The sequence below is a fragment of the Puma concolor genome, chromosome B4 (assembly GCF_028749965.1).
Source record: "Puma concolor isolate L17-30 chromosome B4, mPumCon1.1.hap2, whole genome shotgun sequence".
Classification (NCBI taxonomy): domain Eukaryota; kingdom Metazoa; phylum Chordata; class Mammalia; order Carnivora; family Felidae; genus Puma; species Puma concolor.
Window position 1 is genome coordinate 25,933,401 of NC_141673.1, and position 21,355 is coordinate 25,954,755.

General features: G+C 35.6%; 1 protein-coding gene across 1 annotated transcript in view; it reads left to right on the forward strand.

Moving 5' to 3' along the window:
- The window catches only part of NR2C1 (nuclear receptor subfamily 2 group C member 1), a 47,603-nt gene that overhangs the window by 20,600 nt on the left and 5,648 nt on the right, over positions 1-21,355 (forward strand). The window contains exons 7-12 of the mRNA XM_025926678.2: positions 43-133; positions 3,590-3,774; positions 5,516-5,681; positions 12,607-12,728; positions 18,674-18,810; positions 20,617-20,754. Of these exons, the coding sequence (XP_025782463.1) occupies positions 43-133; positions 3,590-3,774; positions 5,516-5,681; positions 12,607-12,728; positions 18,674-18,810; positions 20,617-20,754 (839 nt within the window). The remainder of the gene's footprint in view (positions 1-42; positions 134-3,589; positions 3,775-5,515; positions 5,682-12,606; positions 12,729-18,673; positions 18,811-20,616; positions 20,755-21,355) is intronic.

Consider the following 21,355-nt stretch of genomic DNA (forward strand, 5'->3'; position numbering starts at 1 on the left):
CCCAGTGAAACTAAGGCTAAAATTTATACTTGTTTGTTACAGGTCAGCAGGACTGTTAGATTCAGGAATGTTTGTGAATATTCACCAGTCTGGAATAAAAACTGAGTCAACTGTGCTGATGACACCAGATAAGGTGTGTGTAGTGCAATTAATTCAAAGCTTAAATTTTTTTTAAGCTTTTAATATTTTTTCCTTTTCTTAATTTCCATTAATTTGGTCAGTTGATCTGGTCTTAAATATTCCCTATTACAAATTTTTTTTTTTTTTAACATAAATTATCAACTATTTGATAGTGTCAAATGACAAAACTAAAACAATTTAGGAACAAGTTTGATGCCTTTATTCAAGGCAAAAGAATCCATAGATCAGCAGAGCACAGTGCCTCATAAACAGTGGAGCACTCTTGCCAAGGGATTTTGGACAAGAATGAGTTTTACAGAGCATTAGAAGCAGAATGTGGAAATGGCCTTATTGCCTAGGAAGTTGAAGGTTTCCTACTAAGGCTAGTGGGTCTTGTTTTCTAGGGTGAGGAGAGCTAACTTGGCAGAGTTGCAAGATCGTGATTGGTGTATGTTAGGTTTCCTTGACAGGTGTTTCTATATGTGCATGCTGACTTGGGTTTAGATTTGTGACCAGTATGGCCTCCATTTTGTGGGTCCTCGTATACGAATAACTATCAGTAGAAATGTTCATTATTCCAGGAGGACAAGTACAGCTTCAATGTGAGAGTGACAGACAAAAGTCTTCTAGGCTTCTTTCACCTTGAAATAGAAAGCCTCAGAAGAATAATTTATATTAAGTACAAAATTCGTAATATTCCTTTTATGTTGCCCTATAGATTTTATAGTAACAAAATACTTAAAATATTTCAAGTAAAGGGAAATTTCTAGCACGCGTTATTCAAAACATTGACTTGAGTCAAGAGTAGGAATAGAAGTCCAAGAGCACTCATTATATATCTAAGTTATCTGGGTTCTCTTAGAGGTTGGGACGCCTCTTTATTGAGCAAGAGGTCTGTCTAAAGGAAAAAAAGTTTGTGTATTTAGATGGAACACGTAGAGTTTCTGTAGTGTTCAGAAACCCTTCTGAGAACAAAAATCAAAAATTTCTCCTGAAGACTCATGTCTATAAACAGATTTTAGGGAGCCTACGACTAGTATTTCTCTCAGCCTGTAATGTGATCTGGTCATCCTAATTATGGCCAGATTTATCATACATTTGTTGTTTGATACTAAAAAGTATCAAAATTTTTTTTTTTTTTTTAATTTTTTTTTCAACGTTTATTTATTTTTGGGACAGAGAGAGTCAGAGCATGAACGGGGGAGGGGCAGAGAGAGAGGGAGACACAGAATTGGAAACAGGCTCCAGGCTCTGAGCCGTCAGCCCAGAGCCCGACGCGGGGCTCGAACTCCCGGACCGCGAGATCGTGACCTGGCTGAAGTCGGATGCTTAACCGACTGCGCCACCCAGGCGCCCCTCAAAATTTTTTTTTAAACATTCATTTACTTTTGAGAGAGCTCAGGGCCTGAGCGCAGGAGGGGGCACGGAGAGAGGGAGACAGGACGTAGCAGGCTCCAGGCTCCCTGCTGTCAGCACAGACTCCCAACACCCGGGCTCCAACCTACAAGCCAGGAGATCAGAACCTAAGCCAAAGTCAGACGCTTAACTGACTGAGCCACCTAGGGGCCCCTTTATTATTTGATACTTTAAAGGCACTCTTCATACTTGAGCTCTAGAATCAAATTTCATCTGCCACTTAGTAGGTGCATAACCTTGGGCAAGTTATTTGACCTCTCAGTGTTTTACTTTCCTTCCTCATCTGTAAAATAGGGCCAATAGGAGTGTCGACCTTACAGGTTGGGGTTTGTAGCATGTTGTTATTGACTGGAGAGATTTGGCCTTTTACCATATATTTTGCACTTAGCCTTGTGCACATGATTCAAGCTTAGGATGGTAGTTACCATTGCACTGACATGATTAACTCTTTTAGGAGAAGAAGGGAACTAAGTTTTGTTGAGAAATTACTATTTGCCCAGACACTACTTCTCTGTATGTCTTTGTATTAAAATTGTAATAACAACCTTCTGTGAGAAGTTTCTGACAAGCAGTCTCAAAACCAGCAAGTCACAAGATGAGGTCTTTTCACATTGCCTAAGAGTCTTCAGTGGCAAAAACTTAAAAATCTAGCTCGATAGACATGTAATGAAATACAAGAGAATGTATAATTGTTGAAGTTTTAGTTGAAAAAACACTTAAAAATGTTAACTCTTTTTACTTATGTTCTAAGAAGCCTGGAACAGTGGTTAGAGCATAGTCTTCTCCATCAGACTGGAGTGACCATGGATAATTCTTCTTGTCTGTAATAAAGGGATGATGATTCCTATTTCACAGGGTTGTTTTGAGGTTTAAATAAAATACATATATGAGTAGTAACCATTTAAGAACTCTGCAACTGTTAGGTTACTCTGAATGATTCTGGGACCATTCATTAATTTAGGGAACACAAAAATTGTGTCATTCTGTTCACCAAAATCAATTTTACATAAAGAATTGATATAACATGAAACATCAAGGAAACCTGTCTTTTCTTAGGATTAAAACACTAAAACTAAAAACCATAAAAGAAGAATTAAAATTTCATTAAAGGATTCTGTCAATAGGCCATAGAAGGCAATTGAAAGGACTCTCATTAGGTTAGGATGGGATAATTTGAACACTGGAAAAAATAATGCATTTAAACATAGCAAATATATAAAAATCTCTGAATTTAAAATGATACTTAAAATTCATCTGTCACCATTAGAGGTTACTAAGGGCATTGATTCATTGCTCTAAAAATTGATAAAAGGAAGAACAATCAAGCACTTACCTGCTTTTCATACAGAAATTATATCTCTGGATAGTCAAAGAGTTAAGGAAAGAAAATTCTTTTTGACAAAATAATTATAGCTAATTAGTGAATAAAGAATATATACGTCATTAACAAAAATAAAAACTAAAGACAAATGGGAAAATATGCAATGTATACCAAAAGCCAATATTATCTTAGTAAAGAGATTTTTCACCTACCTGGTCCCTGGTGTTTAACACATTTAACAAAGTGGCTGGTAATAGTTGGTATTCTAGGAATTCTGTTCAATAATACATTTACTTTTTTTTCTCTTTTCAGTAATAATTTTAATACATTCTATACAATTTTTGTTTGTATAGTTTAAATTCTGGAAATTGTCAGAATTTTAATACTAAAAAGAACTTAAAAGATCATCTAGTATCCTTTTACAGAGGAAAGGATTGTTGATGTGAATAGATTAGTCATTAAGTACAGTTTTTGGTTTTAATGTAATTTTTGTGTATAAACATTTCCTAGGGAATGTACCTGATGTTTTTAAATTTATATTTTCCTCAAAAGTTTCTAAAACCTCAAAGCTCTTTGGTTTTACTTTCTAGGTTTCATTCATCTTAATTAGAGTTCTTTACTTTTGGCACTTTATAATCTAGAATTGGGTATTTCAGACTCAAATGTTCACCAATACCAGTTTGCAGATTTTAATCTTTTTTTTTTTTGTTTTTTGTTTTTTGTTTTTTTAAGGCTGAATCATGTCAGGGAGACTTAAGTACATTGGCCAGTGTGGTTACATCATTAGCAAACCTTGGAAAAAGTAAAGATCTTTCTCAGAATAGTAATGAAATATCTATGATTGAAAGCTTAAGTAATGGTGATACCTCTTTGTGTGAATTTCATCAAGAAATGCAGACTAATGGTGATGTTTCAAGGTAAGGTCTGTTTTGATCTTTTAAAAACATTTTTTTTTTTTTTTTTAACATTTATTTATTTTTGAGACAGAGAGAGACAGAGCATGAGCAGGGGAGGGTCAGAGAGAGAGGGAGACACAGAATCTGAAACAGGCTCCAGGCTCTGAGCTGTCAGCCCAGAGCCCGATGCGGGGCTCGAACTCACGGACCGCGAGATCATGACCTGAGCCGAAGTCGGACGCCCAACCGACTGAGCCACCCAGGTGCCCCTGTTTTGATCTTAATTATTAGTATTTCTTACAGTATTTTTATGTTTTTCTTCAAGTCTATTTATTTATTTTGAGAGGAAGAGATAGGCAGAGAGAGGAGAGAGAGAATCCCAAGCAGGCTCCGCACTGTCAGCATGGAGCCCAATGTGGGGCTCAGACTCACGAACCACGAGGTCATGACCTGAGCTGAAGACGGGAGTCGGGCATTTAATGGACTGAGCTCCCCAGGCACCCCACAATATTTTTATGTTGAATACTGTTTACAGAAGTTTCAGAAAACAGATATTTCTATTAGACTTAGAAAATTTAAAGCATAGTAAGTTTTAACTGAATGAACTACATTCTGTGTAAAATGTTATCTAGCAGGTTGCATTCTAAATAATGAGCAGTAAATGAATATTATAAGATTAGAAATGTAATCCTAAAATTTAGGAATTTTTCTCTTACTAAAGATGATAATCTGGGTCTGACATTTCAGTTATTTTATTTTCTGTGTATTTAAACATTTGTCTTACCCCAGGCAGTCATGTTCATTTTCCCCACCACTTTCTAATGATGAAAATAGATTTAAAAGACTTGATTGAGGGGTGCGTGGGTGACTCAGGTCTTGATCTCAGAGTTGTGAGTTCAGGCCCTGCATTGAACTCCACGCTGGGCATGGAGCTTACTTAAAAATAAATAAATAAATGACTTCATTGAATAAACTACAATTTTAAGTTACGCTTCAGGAAACTTGTATCAGAATTCTGGTTTTCATTCTCTTGATATTAATACATGAGATGTAGAACCCAGATCTCTTCAGGCTTTTTTACACTGCTCGTTATGTAAATGTTGAGGAAATTGCACTTAAGAGTCTCAAGAAGTACTTTGTTGAACCTGAAATCTTAAGAAACTCTAAAAGGACTCTCGTTGAAAAATATGGAGGGCTATTTTAAGTAATTATTTGCTAACATTAGTTCATTATTTGCCATCGTAATCTCAAATTCTTACAGTTCAGATGTAGCTGTGTTAACACAATTTTAAAATATTCTCCGAATTTTTAAATAAAATCTAACTTTGTGTCGTGTAGAATATAGTAAAGTTGACATAAGTTCTTGCCCTTGTTCTTTCTAAATAACTTCTATAAGTACTGTAAACGGGCTAATATCTTGTACTGTCAAATGTATAACATAACATAAAAGCATATAACATAAAAGCATATTTTTAGACCAAAGTATAAGGTTTTTTCCTCATAATTACGTAAGATTTCTTAAAGACTTTAGTTCTCTGACAATACATTAATATAGTTTTTCATAGTATATATATTGAAGTTTAATTTGTTGCTTTTGGAGACAGTCATAGCTATCACTGAAATAGAGTACTCAGTGCTACTCCAAAGGTTTGTTTTCTAAACTATTTTTTTAAGGCCTAAATCTTAATTCCAGAATTTTATGTAGAATTTTTATTTTATTGTGGAGATTGGCCAAGCTCACAGATCTGATGTTTCCTTACAGGGCTTTTGATACTCTTGCAAAAGCATTGAATCCTGGAGAGAGCACAGCCTGTCAGAACGCAGTAGAAGGCATGGAAGGAAGCATACACCTAATTGCCGGAGACTCAAACATAAATTACATCGAAAAAGAGGGGCCACTTCTCAGCGATTCACACGTAGCTTTCAGGGTATTTCCATATATTTTTTATGTAATTTTTATGTTGTGTTACCATTTTGATTTTAATCTTCCTTTCAAAAATCAAAGTATATTTGTTGTGCTTTTAAAGTCAGAAATATTCCTGATAAAATTCAGAATAGCAGCTAAAACATACACATCTGACTATATAAAATAATAGCTCATTAAAGCATCCTGTTTATAAATCATGGTTATAATATCGTTTCATGATTTTAAGTCTATAAGAGCTAGGTTTTAGAACATTTAGACATAAATTTTGGATGTTGCTGTTGTTGTTAACACTAGTATTGTCATTCATGATGTATTGAATACCCTGGTTTTGTTCAGTGCCCACCTCCTACTACTTTAGTGCAAAGCCATATGTAAGACCCAGAGAGAACTCCATTATTATGTATTGCCCCAATTAGCTAGCTTTCAGTATTATTTTAAGAAGGTAAAAATTAGTTAACACATTTTAACTTTTGGCTTTTAACCATTTTGGAGGAGGTACATTTGTAGTTCCTTTTTTACTCTCCTAAATACATGTAGGATGGAAACAATACATGTAGAATGTTAGAAAATAATTTTGTAGTGTTTGATTTGTCATGCAAATAATGTTGGGACTACAGCTATAGCAATACTAACCATTGAGGCCCTACATTAAGATCTTGATGTTTTGATCCCTCCATTTTAACCATTCTTTATCTTTACTAGCTATGAGTACTGTTAGAAAATCATATGCAAAGTGATTTAAAGCAGTCATAGCAAGTCCTGGAATATCTGAAAGAAATTGCTACCAACTTTACTGTAGATTATAAATTTCCATGGATTTCTAATGAAAATATACACAGTTATCAAATAAATGTTTGTGTGACTGGTAGAAATAACAAAAATCTACCATTGGCTAAAACTGCATATTTTAAAATTTACATTTATAAAATTTGATTTGGTTAGAAATAGCCACAGAGAAAACTCACAGTGACTTAATAATTGCTGTAACTTTATATAATCAGTAAAACATCAGTGAAACCAATCTTCATGTAAAATTTTACCAAAGATAATCTATATGAAAAAAATTAGAAATGCTTTATTTGTACTGTAAACAAAAACTTTTTATGGGGACTATTAAAAATTACAATAGGAATAATCAATGCTATCCTTAAAAAATTATGGTAGGAGCTATGGACAAAGGTGGAGCAAAGCAAAACTGATTTTTTCCACATTGCTCTTTTTTTTTTTTTTTTTTTTTTTTTTTTTGAGAGAGAGAGCAGGCTCCACGCTGTCAGCACAGAGCCTGACTTGGAGCTCCATCTCACAAACCATGAGATAATGAAGTGAGCTGAGATCAAGGATCTGATGCCTAAGCAACTGAGCCACCCAGCTCCCCCCCCCCCCATTGCTCTTTCTTATTCTAAATAAAATACCTGCTTTTGTCATCTTAGTTTTATTTTCTACCTTTGGATTTAAATGGGAAGAAAGGGTGGGTAAAAGGAGGAAGATTACAAGGAAAAAGTTTATAGAAATGTAGAAGTAGTCCTTTTTTTACTGTTGTTGGTCCTCAAAATTTTTCTTTCAAATATTTGATATGGACAGACAAATTAGGCAAATTAGAACTTTTTTTTCCTCTCTCCAGAATCGGTTTTTTTTCTGTGCAGTTTTTGACCTGCTGTGCTCAGTATCCTCAGAATAAGCACTGTGAAATTTCTTGCTCCCCAGACAAAAAACAGCTCCTTTTTTCTCTGATTCTTGTTTGCAGACTTTGTGAAAGTCTTGTTTGCAGATTTTCCGTTTTCCCACACTTCCCAGCTCAGCACTTTGTCATGGTTGGCTTTCTCATTGAGGTTTTATGGTCATGAGTTTCAAAACCTGACATCTGTAATCAGAAACTCACTTAATCTCTTAATATCTGGGCTAAGTAACATTTTGTTCCTGACTTGCATTTTTATGTACTGTGTAGTTTGCAGCGTGCTTTTATGTGTGCGTTGTTAAATTTGACCACAGTCCCTTGTGAAGGTTCGGATTTTTATTGTCATTTTGTGAATGAAAAACGATTTGGAGGTTTTCAGAGTCTTATTCAAAGCAATCAAAACAGAAAGGAGAAATAGTCTAATAATGCAACTTGGATTTTGGTTCCAGAGAATCTAAGACTATAGAAATATTTAACATTTTTATTAAACTCAGTTTTTGGTGTGATTTCATGTACTTTATTCTTTTTTTTTTTTTTTCACATTTATTTATTTTTGAGACAGAGAGAGACAGAGCATGAACAGGGGAGGGGCAGAGAGAGAGGGAGACACAGAATCTGAAACAGGCTCCAGGCTCTGAGCTGTCAGCACAGAGCCCAACGCGGGGCTCGAACTCACAGACTGTGAGATCATGACCTGAGCCGAAGTCGGACGCCCAACCGACCAAGCCACCCAGGCGCCCCTCGTGTACTTTATTCTTGATTCTTGCATTGTGATTACACAAAGAATCAAGGTGGATAGAATTTGCAGTTAGAAATAAGTGTGTGAGGCAGAGGTAGGTGATTTTCAAAACTGTTCTCTGCTCTGTATCATCTCAGTATGAAAATCACAATCCTTCTGGTCACCATGTTTGATGTTTAGGAGTCATCATCATTCTCCCCCCCATCCTACTCCCCTCCATTCCCTAGTTGAATCCTAACTATTCTTTTGTTTTAATTTCTCCCTTCCTCTTCATTTTTATCACCATATTTCAAGGCCTTTTAAAATTTCTTACTTAAACTGTTACAGTAATATTTCTGCTTCCAGTCTCTTCATCTTGTCCTGTGCCCTGGTAGCAAAGTGATGTGTGTTAAAAATCAATCCGGTTATGTTACTCTGCTACCCAGCAAGCCTTCTTTAGCTTCCCATTACCCGTTTGAGAGCCAAGCTCATGACATTTTAGGACGTTCCACATTCTGATTCTGTTGCCTGTCATTTCTTAGGCGTGCCATCCCTTTTTTAGCCCTTTCTATAGCTCATTTTGTTTCCATTTTATTCTTATATTGAGACTTGAGCACTTAACTTCGTACCTCACAATGAAATCTCAGTTGGGGTGCCTGGCTGGCTCACTTGGTAGAGTATGTGACTCTTGATCTTGGGGTTGTCAAGATCTCAGTGAGTGGTTGCTGAATTATAATATTATAATGTGTAATCCAGGGTCACACAACTAATTAGTGACTGCTGAGAAGTAGAATTCAGATCTCCTAACTCAATTCAAACGATGTTTTAAAAGCTATCATTTAGGGGCGCCTGGGTGGCGCAGTCGGTTAAGCGTCCGACTTCAGCCAGGTCACAATCTCGCGGTCCGGGAGTTCGAGCCCCGCGTCGGGCTCTGGGCTGATGGCTCAGAGCCTGGAGCCTGTTTCCGATTCTGTGTCTCCCTCTCTCTCTGCCCCTCCCCCGTTCATGCTCTGTCTCTCTCTGTCCCAAAAATAAATAAAAAAACGTTGAAAAAAAAATTTAAAAGCTATCATTTAGCCTATTATCAGAATTACAGAAACTACTAGAAAGATAATTGTAGACAAGGAACTTCTAAAATGAGTAGCCTAGTTGATGTCAACACTTTTAAAAATCATCTCAATATATTAAATGTGAATAAATTCAATGTGTATGATTCATTTATAAACCTAAAATTTCACAGGCATTTTTGGGAATCTCTTTAACATCTTTGTAGTAGAAACTTATCTTCTCTATATAGAGGAAGATATCTTTGTCTTTGCAATTTAAAAGACTTGTCAAATAAATTCTTGTTTCTTCAGCCATAACTGACTGATTCATAATGCTAGAGGTATATCTTGCTTTAAGAAAATTAAGTATGTGAAACAGATATAAGATATGTCTTCTCTTTATGACACAACATGGCAGTACTTTAAATAGTGAATTCCTCTAGTTTATATTGCAAATGATTTCAATTTTCTGATTAAAGCACAGAAAATTCTCAACATTACCACCACTATTGTATCAATCAAGGTACATCTGTATCTTTTAGCCCTTATATCTAATTTTAATACTGTAACTATTTTACCTTTTTTAAAGTGATTTTAATCTATTTGTTTTGTTTAAACAATTACTGTTTTGCATCTTACACCTCCCCCCCTAAAACTAGTAATCATTGGTAATTCCCCTAATCTTTCAGGCTTTTTCCCCCCCTAATCACCTTGGGCAATTCTGAAAAGGTATGATAGTTCCCAGTTTGTGTTTTATATACTTATGTGTAGAAACAGTTGCATCCTAATAATTACATTTAAAATGTTTAATATCTGCTTGCCTACAGTTCTCTTAAGAATTGTCTTAAATAATGGCATTTTAATTGACTACTCCAGTAAACATTTCTCAAGCATTTAAAAAATATTCTTGGGGTTCCTGGCTGACTCAGTCAATGGAGCATGCAATTCTTGATCTCAAGGTTGTGAGTTTGAGCCCCATGTTGGGTATAAAGATTACTTTAAAATATTTTTTTAATAAATACAGACAGACAGACATGCATACATACATACATACATGAATTCATTCTTCCCATGCATAGAATTTCAACTGTTAATTTCTCTTGTTTTATTAGTTGGCACCATTTATAAATAGGTAAGACAATTGTTGATACTAATAAACAAAGGCAGTTCATATTTTTACATTTTTATAAAAATGGAGAACTTTTATATCATTTTAATGAAAACTTTTTGATCATTTGTGATCACAGACAACTTTGAGAATCTGATTAAAGTTATATATCCATTCCCCAGAAAAATACATATGGGTACATCCACCTACCCCACCCCTGCCAAGGTAGCCACTGTTAAGTGTGTGGTAGATTTCCTTCTGTCCTTTGTGTATATACATATGTATGTATGTGCACACACACACACACTGTCCCTCTCTCTTTAACATATATTGGGTCATCTAGAGACTGTTTCACAGTTGTTTCTACTTAGATGTCTGTGAGGTATTTTTTTTCAATGCTATTACATCTCAGTTTATCTCACTAATTTTAATTGTCTACAGAGTAGACTGTCTATAGCATAGAGGATTTTCCTTAGTAATAGAAATTTAGGTTAGTGTTTCTTATGGGTGAAATTACATTTCATTTATAGCAGTGAAAGTGCTCTTTTTTTTTCTAAGTTTATTTTGAGAGAGCCCTAGTGGGGAAGGAGCAGAGAGAGAGGGAGAGAGTGAATCCCAAGCATTCTCTGTACTGTCAGCACGGAACCTGACGTGGGGCTTGAACCCACAAACCGTGAGATCATGACCTGAATCAAGATCAAGAGTCAGACACTCAACTGAGTGACCCAGGAGCCCCAAAAGTGCTCTTTAACAAGATTTTCAAAAATACTTTTAGAAGTGTTTTAAATGTGTGTGTGTTTTTAACGTTTATTTTTGAGACAGAGAGAGAGACAGAGCATGAATGGGGGAGGGTCAGAGAGAGAGGGAGACACAGAATCTGAAGCAGGCTCCAGGCTCTGAGCTGCCAGCACAGAGCCTGACGCTGGGCTCGAACTTACAGACCGTGAGGTCATGACCTGAGCCGAAGTCAGATGCCTAACCGACTGAGCCATCCAGGCGCCCCTAGAAGTGTTTTAATGTGGGATCTTTATTTTCTACAGTTGGCGTACATTTAAAATAACTACCTGAGGGGCACCTGGGTGGCTCAGTTGGTTAAGCATCTGACTTTGGCTCAGGTCATGCACTATCAGTGCAGGGCCTGCGTGGGATTCTCTCTCTCCCTCTTCTCTGTGCCCCTCCCCTGCTCGTGCACTCTCACTCGCTCTCTTTCTCTCTCTCATAAATAAATAAACTTTAAAAAATAAAATAAAATCACTACCTGAGGTCAGCAGTACAAACTGACTGTATTATAGCCACAGACACATTTTGTTTTACCTGTAGTTATTAAGTGGGGAGATTTCACACAGAACCTGCTCTTTGAAAAATAGAGCAGGCAGTCTTTAGCCCAAACTGACATATGTTTTCAGTGTATGGAATTCGAGTCACAGCTTGCCCTTTATCTGGGAGTAGGCACTGCCCAGATGGCACCAGCAGGCCCAGTTCACTTATTATTCTCCTGATTGTGTAAGATTTAAATTTGTTATTCCCCACAGCCTGAATGAAAGGAATATTTAACATACAAGATTGCTCATTCAACTGAATTTGTGGTATATCATTATTAATAAAGGAAGAGAAAAAAAAAAAAAGCACATTGTTAGACCAAGACAGAAAGTAACTTTTAAAAACGCAACCAGAAGGGCGCCTGGGTGGCTTAGTCAGTTAAGCGTCCGACTTCTGCTCAGGTCATGATCTTGCGGTTCATGAGTTCGAGCTCCACGTCAGGATGTCAGGCTCTGTGCTGATAGCTCAGAGCCTGAAGCCTGCTTGGGATTCTGTGTCTCCCTCTCTCTGCCCCTCCCCTGCTCACACTCTGTCCCTCTCTCTCAAAAATAAACATTAAAGGGGCGCCTGGGTGGCGCAGTCGGTTAAGCGTCCGACTTCAGCCAGGTCACGATCTCGCGGTCCGTGAGTTCGAGCCCCGCATCAGGCTCTGGGCTGATGGCTCAGAGCCTGGAGCCTGTTTCCGATTCTGTGTCTCCCTCTCTCTCTGCTCCTCCCCCGTTCATGCTCTGTCTCTCTCTGTCCCAAAAATAAATAAACGTTGAAAAAAAAAAATTTTTTTTTAAAAATAAACATAATTTTTTTTTTAATAAAAACACAACCGAAGAATATCACGATTGATATTAAGTAGGATTCTGCTTGTCTAAATATTGCTTTGTTAGCAGCTATGATCTACTCATTCTAAATCCTGTTTTTAGCTGTAAAATTCAGTGACTTGGATTATTTCAAGATTTGCCTTTGGTGACTATATCAAACTTACGTGATATGTTTATATTTTTCAAAGAAATTATAATTTAGAACTGTCGTAAGATCATTTACCTCAGTCCCTGTTCACGCTAGCTCACCATGCCTTCTCCTATGCCTGAGTACCTGAATGTGCACTACATTGGGGAGTCTGCTTCCAGACTGCTGTTCTTATCAATGCATTGGGCACTTTCGATTCCTTCCTTCCAGGCTCTAGGGTAAGTGTTTTAAAGTCCTTGAGTATAAATGTGGTTTTATAGCACAAATATACACTAAGCAAGAACTTTTTTATTGGATGGATTTGCATTAAAGAAAGAAAATGATATAACATTATAACTTAAAGTTTTGTTATTTATATGACAAATTATGGCAATTAGTATTATATTATTTTTTATGTAGGAACGGTATCCATGTTTCATAATTTGAGTTAATAATTCAAATGAAATGTGTGCAGTGGAGCTGATAAATCATGGCCAGCATTTGAAATAGGCCATCTTTGACCTGAAGATTGTGAGGCTGTAGGTATGTCTTGGGCTGTTGTTTCCCTCCCACCCCCTGTTTAGTGTTCATCTCAGGCATGTTAATAAGGAGCTGAAACTTGCACACAGTGTATATGTTTAAAAGTAGAAAAAAGTTGTTTTTCAACTGTGGTTACAAAAAGTGGGGAAGGGGAAGAAAATGTAAACCCCATAGTACCACTCTGATAATTTAGAAGTACCTACCACTGAGGAACATATCAATAATCTGTATTCCATCAATATTACCTAAAATTTGCCAGGCTTATTTAGATTGCTTTAAAGTAACTAGTATGAAGAGACAAAGAGACCATGGAAAAATAAGCTCATAGTTAAAAAAGTGTTTTTCTAGTCACAGGACCTTACTCACCAATATGATTTCGTGAACAATACACTTTCATATCCTATACATCTGTTCTCCCATTTGCCAAATAGGAGCAATGACTTCCCATCCTTAATTCTTAAAGAATATTTTTTAATATAACTAAGAAGCATATCTCAGTCATGACTTTAAAAAACATACATAGAGGGGCACCTGGGTGGCTCAGTCGTTTGGGCGTTCAACTTCAGCTCAGGTCATGATCTCACATCTCATGAGTTTGAGCCCCGCGTCGGGCTCTGTGCTGACAGCTTGGAGCCTGGAGCCTGCTTCCAATTCTGTGTCTCCCTCTCTCTCTCTGCTCCTCCCCTGCTCACAAGCTCTCTCTCAAAAATAAATAAAGATTTAAAAAAAAAAAAGCATACATAGAAACCCCACCATAATTTGGTTTATAATTTAGTGTTGGATATACCATAAGTTAAATCACAGTACTTAACTAATACAATTACATAGATTGAAAGCCGGATTTAAATGGTTAACCTTTAAAACTATTGTTAGCCCTTTCTCTCAAAATAACAGAGTTTTCAGAATTACTTCAGTCTTTTTTAACAAAAAATTAAAATATATAAATTTACACATAACACCATTGATCTTATAACACTGTTGATCTTAAGTACTTCTGTTAAATTAAGTTTGATTATCCTATGGAAACATTCTCCAAATGTTAAAGAAACCAAAAATAAAGCCTGAGATTTCCAATCATAATACAATTTTATATTGGCAGCCACATTTCCCTGTGACCTGTACTGAAAATTGGTTTCAATGTAACAGCCACAGGATTCCTTGCAATTAGAATTAACCATTGGTATAGTATTTGAGGCCATTAATTGCTACAGAAACTCTTAACTATACACATCTAGATAATTTGTAATTTGATTTAATCAGATGGAAGAAGGCTAGGTACTAATGGTGGAAAATCCTGTTGTGTGGTAATAAACGCTACTCTGAATCTCCTAGAAACTGACATTCGTTGCATTTTTATTTATAGACACAAAATTTGGAAACAAAGCCCTAATTATACAGACAGAAACAGATAAGCAACATTAATCATTTTCTAAAAGTTGAGTTTGTGTTGATAACTTACTTGAATGGAAGGGAACAGTAGTTTCAAGAATCTTAAACAGTAGGTGGTTAATTCTGTTTGTATTTTATAGTACTTTATGCTTTACAAGGATATTACTTTTCTGTTACAAGATTTGAAGTCTCAGAACTTACAGGAATTCAGTTGTTTTTCACTTCTGTCTGCATAATTTAGATGACTACACAGTAGTAGGTTCAGTTATGGGCGCTTGGCAAGATTTGTCAGCAGTCCCGTCTACCTAGATTCTTGTCACATAACCAAAAGTTCTAAACCATCACTATTTGCTATAGGAGATTTTATTTGCTGAATAACTCAAGAAACCTTCCATTAAATGCTGAGCCTTAAAGTTGAATCTTTTTAAATCCCACTGAAACAAAGTAATGTTTACTATGGCTGGGGGTTTAAAACCAGCTCTATTGCCCTATCACTGACTACTTTTCTCTAAGGACCATGCCTTCCTTTCAAACAAATGCTGCTAGGTAAAGTACAATGCCTTGGGTTTATTTGTGAAGAAGACAAATGGTTATGTTAGCCCCGGGCATAAGTGACTTCCAAAGTCCTGTTACTTTATCAAAATAAATAGTGTAAACGATGATCTGATCTCTAATTATGAGTACTATGTACATATTTTAATGAACTTAACAGTATAATACAATAGTTAGAGACAAGTACCTCTACCTATTTGTAAAAGAAGTTGACCCACTTACTGTTATGCAACCTAGTGTTTTTATTTATCAACACAGGCATTGCTTTCGGTGTACCTGATACATTAATTACTTCTGTCCAGCTCCTTTTGCTTTTCAAAAGAAAGAAGTTTTGAAAATAGGTACTATTATGTGATTATAATAATCATTTGTTTTTAACTGAAGAAAGTTGACAGCAAACATGCCCTTACCATCACAAAATATTAGCTATAAATGGGGAGTCTACTGTGAAATTGCACTTTAGCATCTTACTTGCTAAAATTTGTTGTGAATTACACAAAAACATAGACTTTGAACACCTGGGTTCAAATGCTGGATTTATTTATCTGCTAGCTTTGCTACTTAATTAACAGCTCCATTTCTACATCTGTAAATTAGAAGCAGAAATGCTTTCTTGCTGGATAGGCTACTTAGCTGAGAGTGATGAATGTAAATTACCTGACCCAGTACTTTGCAGTACTGCTGCAAAGTAGATTATCAGTGCTCATTTTCCATCGTTCTTTCAGGAACCTTCCTTTTAAAGAGGACTTGCTGTTTTCCTTTCCTAATGAACTTTCTGAAAACGTATTTGAAAAGCATGGCTAACTATTATACAAGGATATTTTGGGTTTTGTTTTGGATGAAGATGTAAATATAGATATCTTTGCAGAATTAATCTCCATATTTAGCTCTTTTACTTTTCCTTTGGAAACAAAATAATGTGGCTTATTTCTCAATTGCCACTTTTCATCATTTTTCCCTTAAGGTATTCAAAACAATTTTGTTATTCCTCACCCTCTACAAAGTTACTCCTTAACCTTTTCTCTGAATCTCCTACGACAATGTCAAAGTACTTTCTTAGTACTAGGTGTAGCACAGGCCAGTAAGAGCTTTGATTTTTTTTTTTTTTTTTTTTTGGTCTGTTGGCTGTATTCATTTTCCTTTCTTGTGTCCACTAATTACTTTGGTTAACTGTTCCTCTTGGAATCTTCAGAGTCAGGCACACTTGGTGACTCAGTCAGTTAAGCACCCAACTCCACATGGCATGTGGGATCAACCCCCCTATTGGGCTCTGCTGAGAGCACAGAGCCTGCTTGGGATTCTCTCCCTGTCTTTCTGCCCCTCCCCCACATGCACTCTCTCACAAAATAAATATTTAAAAAATAAATAAAGATAAAACTTGAGGGGGTGCCTGGGTAGCTCTGTTGGTTAAGCATCAGAATCTTGATTTCAGCTCAGGTCATAATGTCATGGTTCATGGGATCAAGATCAAGCCTCATGTCAGGTTGGGATTCTCTCCCTCTCTCAAAATCAATAAATGAACAAAAAAATAAATACTGGAATATAGAAACATAAAGTAAAATTTCATTCTCCAGAGATAACTAACCCCAATATTAACAGTTTGGCATCCTACCGCATCTTTTCCGTGCGGAAATAATAATCATATACGTACTTACATATCATATTCTTTGCCTTTCTTTTTACACTTAGATGATGGATTTCTTCCTATGTCAACACATGTAAATTTATTCTTAGTGGTTGCCTAGTATTCCCTTTTACAGGATTTATTATTTACGTACTTATTCCTTATTAGTAGACATTTAGGTTCTTGCTAGTTTTCTTTGTTATTCTATCCACTGCTACAATAAGCATTGTTGCATTGTATGTATACTTTTGCCTACTTCGAGTAGTTCTGTAAAATATGTTCTTACAAAAGGAGTTGCTGAGTCGAAGAGGTTGCTGAACCTATAGAAGAATAGGTTCTATTTTTTTGAAAGATAGGTACTATTAAATTGTCCCCCAAAAAGATGTTGAGCCAGTTAATACATCAGCAGTGCTTGTGTGAGAATGAATTCTTATTTTCTCACACCCTCCTCAATTCTGGATTTTTATCCTTGTTTTCTGATACATGAAAATAGTATTTTGTTCTCTTTTATTTTGTTCGATTTTAAGATTGAAATTTTACATCATTTTTTATATGGACATTTGAAAATACTGATTTTCTTTTTATTTAAACTTCACTTTCAGATAAATTTTGATTTGCAAAACAAATTGGCACTGCCCTACATGTTTTTGTTTTTTAAGTTCTTTCCCAGCTTTCTCTACTCACATGTCAGCCCTTCAGACAGACCTTCTCTAGCCACCTTATCTGAACACTCCCCATTTTTTGATGCATCATCCTATTATAGTAATGGAGAATTTTTATTACCTGAAACTAACTTAATGTGTGTATAACTATATGCATGTGTGTATAATATTTATATAAAATATGTGAAATAATATTTCTTTACTATGTTTATCTTTTTCGTGGAGGCAGACTTAATCCATCCTATGTATTGCTATTTTTCCAGTGCCTTGAATACTACCTGGCATATACTTTATTTTATGCCCTACTCACCTAACTCTTAAGTTTGCATCTTGTAGTAACTGAGCAGGGTATATAGGACATACAGTGTCTCTTCATTTTATATAATTAAGCAGCTGAGACCTGAGAATCTTATTAGCCAGATTTCAAATGGATAATCAGTGGATGATGTAGGTTTAAAAACCTTGGTTGACTTCTATTCCAATATTTTTTTCTACTCTCTCATGCTCTTGAAATTTCTTATTCAGAAGTTCAGGAAAGGACCTTATTTTCATTATTCTTAGTAAAATCCTCGTTATCTCATTTTAAAAAAAAGTTGCAGTTGGGGGGCACCTGGGTGGCTCAGTCAGTAAGCGTCCAACTTTGGCTCAGGTTATGATCTTGTGGTTTGTGACTTTGAGCCCCACGTCGGGCTCTGTGCTGACAGTTCAGAGCCTGGAGCCTGCTTTCGGATTCTTCGTCTCCCTCTCTCTCTCTGCTCCTCCCCCACTCACACTCTGTCTCTCTCTCACAAATAAATAAATACTAAAAAAATTTTGTTTTTAAGTAAATAAAACTAAATTAAAAATAAAAAATTTTTTAACATTTATTTATTTTTGTTAAATAGAGAGACAGAGCATGAGCAGGCACCCCTAGGTATCTCATTTATAGGAATACTAATATCCTATCTGAAACATACAGAACAAACCATTTCTCCCAGGAAGTTGGTTGCTTACCTATCATCAAATCATTCTAGTTACCCTTACATAAAAAAAGCACTTACCTGAATTTAAACCGAAAGAAAACTTGGGAGAGTTTTTAAATGTATGCTTTTGCTTTTAATATTTTTAAAAATAATCTATATTCCATCTGTTTCCATGAAATGTGGGATTAAAGCCCTAACTTTTAGTTTGCAATACTACCTACAACTGTTCTTATAAACTGGCTGATTAATTAGTAAGCTAGCTAATATTTAAATTTATAAGCCTTCCTCATCAGTTGCTATTCATTATATAAGACAGAATTGACCAGGTCCATGCCCAATTGGTCCTTCTAGAATAATTTTAGTTAAGTAATATTTTATTTTTAAATAGATGAATCAGTTGTAAAGTTTATAAAATACATATTAATATCTGATATGTGTTGTGTTTGTTTTAATAGGCAAGAAAATAGCATATCTTTGGTGAAAGCGTATTGGAATGAACTTTTTACTCTTGGTCTTGCCCAGTGCTGGCAAGTGATGAACGTGGCAACTATATTAGCAACGTTTGTCAATTGTCTTCACGGTAGCCTTCAAGGTAAGGAGCATTTTATTTATTTCCTTTTCTAGGAGATAAGAGGAGGGGAGAGCATCAGTTTTATAAAGTAGAAGTTAAATATCTGATTAATGTTTTAGGTACCAGCCCCCTTTTTGCTTGAGATAATTTCTACATTTTGATAAATTCATCCATTAATCACCCAAAAATATTTTCAAATCAGCACAACAAAATTATTCATTGGGATATATTCTCTCACTTAAACAGTCCCAGAACAATCTTGACTCTCTTTCCTTTTCTTGATGCCAAGATGATTACAGCTTTCATTTATTTGAGGAGATAGGCAGTCATTGATTTACAAATGTTTAACTTCAGGTTGGCTTGTGACTAACCACCAGCATGCCCCATCCTCAAATGGGAGGAACTGCTTTTCGAATTCAGGAATAATTTACAAATTGGGAGTCATGTGATATTTCCTTAGCATGTTTTACATTATTTTTATTTAGTTATTTTTTTTGAGTGCCAACTCTTTTGTGTGTGTGTACTTTTTTTTTTTAATTTTTATTTTTTAGTTTTTAAAATTTACATCCAAATTAGCATATAGTGCAACAATGATTTCAGGAGTAGATTCCTTAGTGCCCCTTACCTATTTAGCCCATCCCCCCTCCCACAATCCCTCCAGTAACCCTCAGTTTGTTCTCCATATTTATGAGTCTCTTCTGTTTTGTCCCCCTCCCTGTTTTTATATTATTTTTGTTTCCCCTCCCTTATGTTCATCTGTTTTGTCTCTTAAAGTCCTCATATGAGTGAAGTCATATGGTTTTTGTCTTTCCCTGACTAATTTCACTTAGCATAATACCCTCCAGTTCCATCCACATAGTTGCAAATGGCAAGATTTCATTCTTTTTGATTGCTGAGTAATACTCCATTGTATATATATATGCCACATTTTCTTTATCCATTCATCCATCGATGGACATTTGGGCTCTTTCCCTACTTTGGCTGTTGTTGATAGTTCTGCTATAAACATGGGGGTGCATGTGTCCCTTCAAAACAGCACACCTGTATCCCATGGATAAATGCCTAGTAGTGCAATTGCTGGGTCGTAGGGTAGTTCTATTTTTAGTTTTTTGAGGAACCTCCATACTCTTTTCCAGAGTGGCTGCAGCAGCTTGCATTCCCATACATTATTTTTAAGTCATCTTCCATTTCCTGTTTGAGGGCAGAAAAATCACCTTAATGTCATCAACAGTAGATCCTGCTAGAAGGTAGCACTACATTCCTATCTTACTTATGGACTCCTGGTCTTGATTCATTTCTCATGAATTTGTAATGAGTTATACACAGCCTACTTTCACTAAAGCTATGGTTGACTAATCAGATGTGTTTTAAACACTATAAATTTTAAAAGTTCTTATAAAACTATTCAACTTTTCTTTTGGTCTTGGTAGTGTTTTTTGCTAAGTATTTGTTTCTACTTTAGTAGTGTTGGTAACTTTTAAAAACTCTAAGCTTAAATTAAATCTTGTTATCAAGATCTGAGTCTTGTAGGCCAGTTTTTCAGGAGGTTATCTTTACAGCTTATCTTCTCAAAGATGTATCTTGAAAGGAAACACTAAATTTGTTGAGGTTTTTGTTTTGTTTACTAGCAGCTTGTTTTTTTCTTGAATGAGCACTATCTGAAGATCATTAATTAGTTTCATCTTTGCAGTGATACAGAATTTTAAACATTTATAGATTGGCTGTATTCAAAACTGGAAATTATTGAGAAGGAAATGTCTTGGGTAAAAATAGATATACATTTTAGCCAAAAACTAGAAGCTTTTGTCTGTTTGTTTTTAATTAAAGATAAAATGTCAACAGAAAGAAGAAAATTATTGATGGAGCACATCTTTAAACTACAGGAGTTCTGCAACAGCATGGTTAAACTCTGCATTGATGGATATGAATATGCCTACCTGAAGGCAATAGTACTCTTCAGTCCAGGTACTACATAAACATTTACTTCTTATTTACCATACAGTGGCTGGGGGTATGGGGAAATGGGAACCCTCATACATTGCTGATGGGAATGTAAAATGATGCAGTTAAAGTGGAAACAGCCCAAGTGTCCATCAACAAATGAATAAACAAAATGTAACATCTACATATCCACATACAGCAGAATATCATTGCACCATTAAAAGGAATGAAATTCTGATACCTGCTACACCATGGTTGAAAACAGTATCCTAAGTGAAAGAGGCCAGTTACAAAAGATCACATTTTATATGATTCCATTTCTATGAAATGTCTAGAATAAGCAAGTCTGTAGAGACATAAAATAGATTGGTGGTTACCAGGGACTAAGGAGCGAGGAGCATGGAAAGTGACTACTAACAGGCACAGAGTTTCTTTTGGGGTAACAAAAATCTAAAGTGTTCTAAATGTTTTGGGATGATGGTTGCCTAACTGTGAATATACTAAAAACTATTGAATTATACACTTTAAATCAGTGAATTTTATGGATGTTAGACATTTATCTAAGTATGAGAAAGTTGAAGAAATCATCGAAATGACATAGTTATGGTCACATCAGCATTTGAAT